Source organism: Camellia sinensis, chromosome 10 (assembly GCF_055761805.1).
Source record: "Camellia sinensis isolate YWXY chromosome 10, ASM5576180v1, whole genome shotgun sequence".
NCBI classification, from domain to species: Eukaryota; Viridiplantae; Streptophyta; class Magnoliopsida; order Ericales; family Theaceae; genus Camellia; species Camellia sinensis.
This window is the reverse complement of record NC_138970.1, coordinates 179,768,866-179,774,013: the sequence shown is the minus strand read 5'-3', so window position 1 is coordinate 179,774,013 and position 5,148 is coordinate 179,768,866. Positions and strand designations below refer to the sequence as shown.

General features: G+C 32.3%; 1 protein-coding gene across 1 annotated transcript; it reads right to left on the bottom strand.

Moving 5' to 3' along the window:
- On the bottom strand, nucleotides 1–4,141 carry LOC114312646 (chlorophyll a-b binding protein 7, chloroplastic). Its single transcript, XM_028258912.2, has 6 exons — nucleotides 3,984–4,141; nucleotides 2,407–2,592; nucleotides 2,223–2,260; nucleotides 1,839–1,971; nucleotides 1,223–1,604; nucleotides 1–241 (listed from the first exon to the last, which is right to left on the bottom strand). The coding sequence occupies exons 1-6, from the start codon at nucleotides 4,040–4,042 to the stop codon at nucleotides 224–226; spliced, it is 816 nt and encodes a 271-aa protein (XP_028114713.1). The 5' UTR covers nucleotides 4,043–4,141; the 3' UTR covers nucleotides 1–223.
- Between the last annotated feature and the right edge of the window lie 1,007 nt (nucleotides 4,142–5,148).

Here is a 5,148-nt window from a genome sequence, read left to right as displayed (position 1 = left end):
TTTTAATCAATTACTACATGAATTATATTTATGGGATTTAAGTTCAAACAAAGAGGTTTTTGTACACAGCATGATCTTTCTACAGGAGACATAAACAGAGATAGGCAATGCAAATTCTACTCAGACAAACAGGACACTTGGAAACTTGCACAAAAGATGTTTGCAAAAATGTCCAGCACATAAATCCCAGTTAGCTTGGTGGATGATTGATCACTTGCTCCTATCACTTGGGGGTGAAAGCCTGAAATGAAATTGACCATAAAGTAAGTTAAAAACAAAAAAACATTTACTTGTTTGGATATAGTTTTATTGAAATTTGTAGTGTTATTTTGACTTTGTCTAACTTGCATGTCTCAATTCACAGTATGTAACTCTGTTATAGAACTTTTTATTGTTTGATAAGGCTTTTTTTTTTTTTTTTAATACAACGAAAAAAAAATAAAAATTGATAACGCTTTCACTTTCTGTTTTTAGTTTTAGTTTTCGCTTTCAATTTCATTTGTTAGAAATTGAAAGCGAAAATTTGGTTGATATATTATTTTTGTTTTAAAAAAGTGGAGTTGAAAATGAAAATTTTTTCAAAATTTTTGAAAACGAAAAATTGTAGCCTTGTTTGGTTTGTTTTTCAGAAAAAATTTTGGAAAAAATTATTTACAAATAAATTTTCAAGAATAATCAAACCAAACAAATTTTTTTAAAAAAATCTCAAAATTTTATTTGGTTACCTACTTTCCAAAATCACTATTTCTCTCATACACATCAAATCAATCACTTTTTTTAAAACTCTCTCCCCAAAATAATTTTTCAAAACCATTTCTGAAAAAAGGCAAACCAAACAAATTTTCGTACTTTTTATATCAAAAACTACTTTACAAACATAAACCAAACACACCCTGTGTTTTTAAAATAAGTTTTTACTCTCTTGTCCACTACCACCTCGGACCACCACCCCCTGTTGGCCACCTTCGACGAGCAGTTGGTCACTCGTGACCTCCAGCCAGCTACCAACTTCAACAACCACCTCCGACCACCACATGTGGCCATCCTCTATTGTGGGCCACCATTGCCGACAACTTGTTAGACATGCTTGTTTGTTTTTGTTTTTATTTATTTTAAAACATTTATGGACATCAAGAAAGGTTTTTGTTTTATTTATTTTTTTTATAACAAAAAATAAGAAATTGACAATGTTATCAAATGACAGCTATTAAAATGCACTTACAGCAAAAATGGTGGCATGACCAGGATCAGCAAGGTGGGCAAAGAGGTTGTCAATAGGTCCAGTCCCTGTATATATAGCTTGAAACCATGCACCCATCACAGCCAACATAGCCAGCCTTCCGTTCTTAATTTCCTTAGTCCTCAACTCCTTCACTTTCTCTGGTGACCCGCTTCCCCAACCCAATGGGTCAAACCACAGCCCACCCGGGTACCCAACATCTGTGCCGGTGAGCTTGTTGTTGGGGAAAATCGGATCGGTGTTGACACAACCTGGCTTGAGTATGTCAGCCCAACGCCTTCCTTCGGCCCAACCAATTAAAATAAGCTCGATGATGAAAAGAGTGGTGGTGTCTGTGAAGTATTCGAGCTCACCCGCGGTGTACCTGTTGGAAATAAATAAAATAGGCTATAACAAACACTTAAACCATTGGAATAGAATTGGAGAAGATCATTTTTTTACTATCAACAGATAGATTATTAAGACTCATATTAGAACTAAATTTTGGTAACATCAACATGCCACTAATGCCCCTTACTACTAAATTTGCTTAACACACCAACCTAATGTAGTAACCGTGTCAAATTACTAAAAACAAATTTATTATTTTCAACAGTACCATGATGGGGTGTTGAGGATTCCAATCTTTGTAAGGAATTCAGGGATGAAGATTCCAGCAGCGCCTAACATTGCCCATCTGCAGTGGACTAGCTCGGATTGGACGTTCCATCTCAGAGTCTCAGGGTCAGATCCTGTTAGGATCATAATAATGTGTTTATCAGTCTTTGGCTAGTAGTTTGGTATGGGATTGTTGGGCTATGCTTTTGTTTCTAATTTTCAAAAAATTTTAAAAATTGAAAACATAAGTATGTTTGGTGATTGTTTTTGTTTTCAATAAGTTGTAATGTGTCAGAGTGACCCCAATTTTTAGGGCCAGAGATAGTGAATATGCTGAATCTATCTAATGTTTTTCAAAGCCATTTCTTGAGTTTTTTTGACTTACCAAGACCAAGGGGATCAAATCCGAAGTCTCCAGGGAGGCTGCATAAAAGGGTTTAATTTAAGCTACAACTTCAGAAACATTAAAATTTCCACATACATTTAAATATAAAAAATAAAAAATAAAATAAAAATAGAGAGAAAGATTATAAGGTTGAACCAATTAAAACATGAATTCGGTACTGAACCTTCCATCAAGCCATGGCGGAGGGACGCTGCCTGGGAACCAGATGGGCCTATCGGGATCGGCTGCGACGCAAACGGTAACCGACCGTGCTCCGGCCGGTGATGTACTGTACTTTCTCAGTCTCAGTTTTCTCCCTCCAAAGAATGAAGCCTTTGTTGCTCCCACAATTGATCCACTCTTTTGGGAACTGTAATATTACATGACCTTACTTATATGATTATGATTACTAATTGCCAAAATATGCACATTTTAAGAGACTTGTGAATAGTTTATTTATGATTTTTTGCCACTTTATTATCATTTTGTTTAAATTATGTTGCAGTGGACAAGTTTTTCATGAAAAATCACATAATGAAATAGAGAGAATTGATCTGCTAATGTCATTTATTATTATTATCATTTTTTTTTTTGTTAACAAGGATATTCAAGACTTTGGGTGGATTTGGTGAAGTTTGTGCAAACTGAAAATTGATAATAAAAAAAAAAATTAGAAGCTAAAAACATCTGCTCGTTACTCTTCCATAATCAATTTATTTTTTCATTTTTAAATTATTTTTAACTTATAAATTTTAGACAGAAATTACACTAAATACTCTAGCATATATTCTCAAAAAAAAAGAAAAAGAACAAGTTATAATTTTTCAATAAACGGTACCCAAGACTTTTGTTTCAATTAGTCCTGGCCAGGTAGATGCAATTTTCCGTTCCACACATAGCATCTAATTATTGAACATAGAGGTCTTGCGGTGACCCCAATGGAATCGAGCACTTCATCGAAATAGAATTCTTATGTTTTCGTTTATCACAATTTAACTTGTCACTCCACTACCCTCCTAAATTGTTTTAGAAAAATAACTCGTAACTCAAATTTTGTAGCTCAAAAGTGGCTCAAATGGCCAAAACGACGTCGTTTTGGCCATTTTTATGTTGTTTTGTACTCAAAACGACGTCGTTTTGGCCATTTGAGCCACTTTTGAGCCACAAAATTTGAGCTACGTAGCATTGTCAATTTATTTTTTGACATAGAATGTTTTGTGAAATTCGAGCTCATAACATATCTTATCGACGCAATAAATATGGCTCAACTCATCACTTTAGGCCTTGTTTGGCAATGGATATTTGAGCTAAAATAGTCAATACAAACAAAATACACTAAAATAATCAATAAGATAAAATGTTATATCCAATCTATAATTATTTGAATTTTTTTATCTCACAACTATCAAATCAATTACAAAAAAAAAAAAAGCCAACTATCTTTCTAAACATAACTTTTTTTAGTCAAGTTAAAATAGCTAAAAGACCAAAATTTTTTTAAAAAATAGTCAACTTTTTAAACGAGACCAAGCTAATTCTTCTAATACATGAAATAAGTCTACAAACACAGATTGAATAAACATTTAGACACAGAATGTTTATGGATGAATTGGAATATTCTAAAGTGTATTCTATTAACAAATCTTGTAATTCTTTTTTTGGTGTGCATTCAATATATATATATATATATAATTGATATCTGTATTTATAACATCACTGAAATACATATGTATAGGAAAATGGGGGTTCTAAGAAGTTTACCTGGGTGAAGAGAGGCCAACAGCTGCAATAGCTGAAGAAGCAAAAGCAGAGGAGGCCATGTTTGGCTGATTTTCTTTTGATGAATTTTGAGTGTTTGATTGGTTTGTGTGAATGAGAGATATGAGAGGCTGTTTAATGTATGGATTTTCAAGAGGCTTATCTTGATGGATAGGTGAGTACATGTCTCATTGGCTGCTGTGTTGCCACGTGGCATGCAGAATCTATTTCTCTGGCCTCTATAACTCCTCCTTGCTTACTTGGAATAAGATCAGGAGCTGGTGGTTCACATTGCAAGCCAATATGGGAGAATCAGTTGTATTGCATTATGTTGAGATATGTCTCACATTGTCTATAGTTGTTTTATTTGTGTTGATTATAAGATTTCAATTTTTCTCTACTTAATATTTGAGTTTTAAAAAGAAATGTGAGCTGAGCTTTTCAATTTAATATCAGAGTTAGGTTCGGTCTGTAACTAATGTGTTGTTTGTTCTATCTGTACTAGTTATAAGGTTCTAGTTTTTCTCTCTTTAATACTTGAGTTTTATAAAAAAATGTGAGCTGAACTTTTCAATTCATTATAAGGGGGTAGTTTTGTCCTTTTTTTTTTCCAATTATGAGATATTCATAGTATTCATGCTTTGATTTTGAGTTTTCAAAATTATTTTTTGAATTTTTTTATTTCCGTATTTTGTTGTCTTTAATAATTTTTTTTTTTTTTTTTTTTTTTTTTGCATTTTGATCTATTTAAATTAAATTTTTGTATTTGTTATATTTCATCGCAATTTTTCTCCTTGACTTGCATCTCCTTGGATTTGCCTTGTCCACTGCCTCATCAATGGCTTATCTCCTTGGATTTGCTTTATATTTCAAGAAATTTGAAAATATATATTCTCAATTTCATATATATATATGTTTTGTGTTATTATAAAATTAAAATTTTTATCAATTGTATTGGATAGAATAGCATTTGAATTATAATCAAAATAATAAAATTTACAATTAAATATTAAAATTTCAATTGCATGAATCTATAATTTCAATCCTACTCCAGACTATAATCCATTCAATTAAAAAAAAACTCCTAATATTAATTTCGTTGTCTTTCCAGGATTGGGCTGGTCAAGGTTTGTAATTGGCCTGTTTGGGAATAAGCTAATTTAATAAT

Excerpts from the sequence above, each read along its gene's own strand:
- LOC114312646 (XM_028258912.2), bottom strand. The coding sequence starts at position 4,042 with ATGGCCTCCTCTGCTTTTGCTTCTTCAGCTATTGCAGCTGTTGGCCTC. Across the intron at positions 1,972-2,222 it reads ATTTGATCCCCTTGGTCTTG|GATCTGACCCTGAGACTCTG; the intron begins GTAAGTCAAAAA and ends TGATCCTAACAG. Across the intron at positions 1,605-1,838 it reads ATCCTCAACACCCCATCATG|GTACACCGCGGGTGAGCTCG; the intron begins GTACTGTTGAAA and ends TATTTCCAACAG.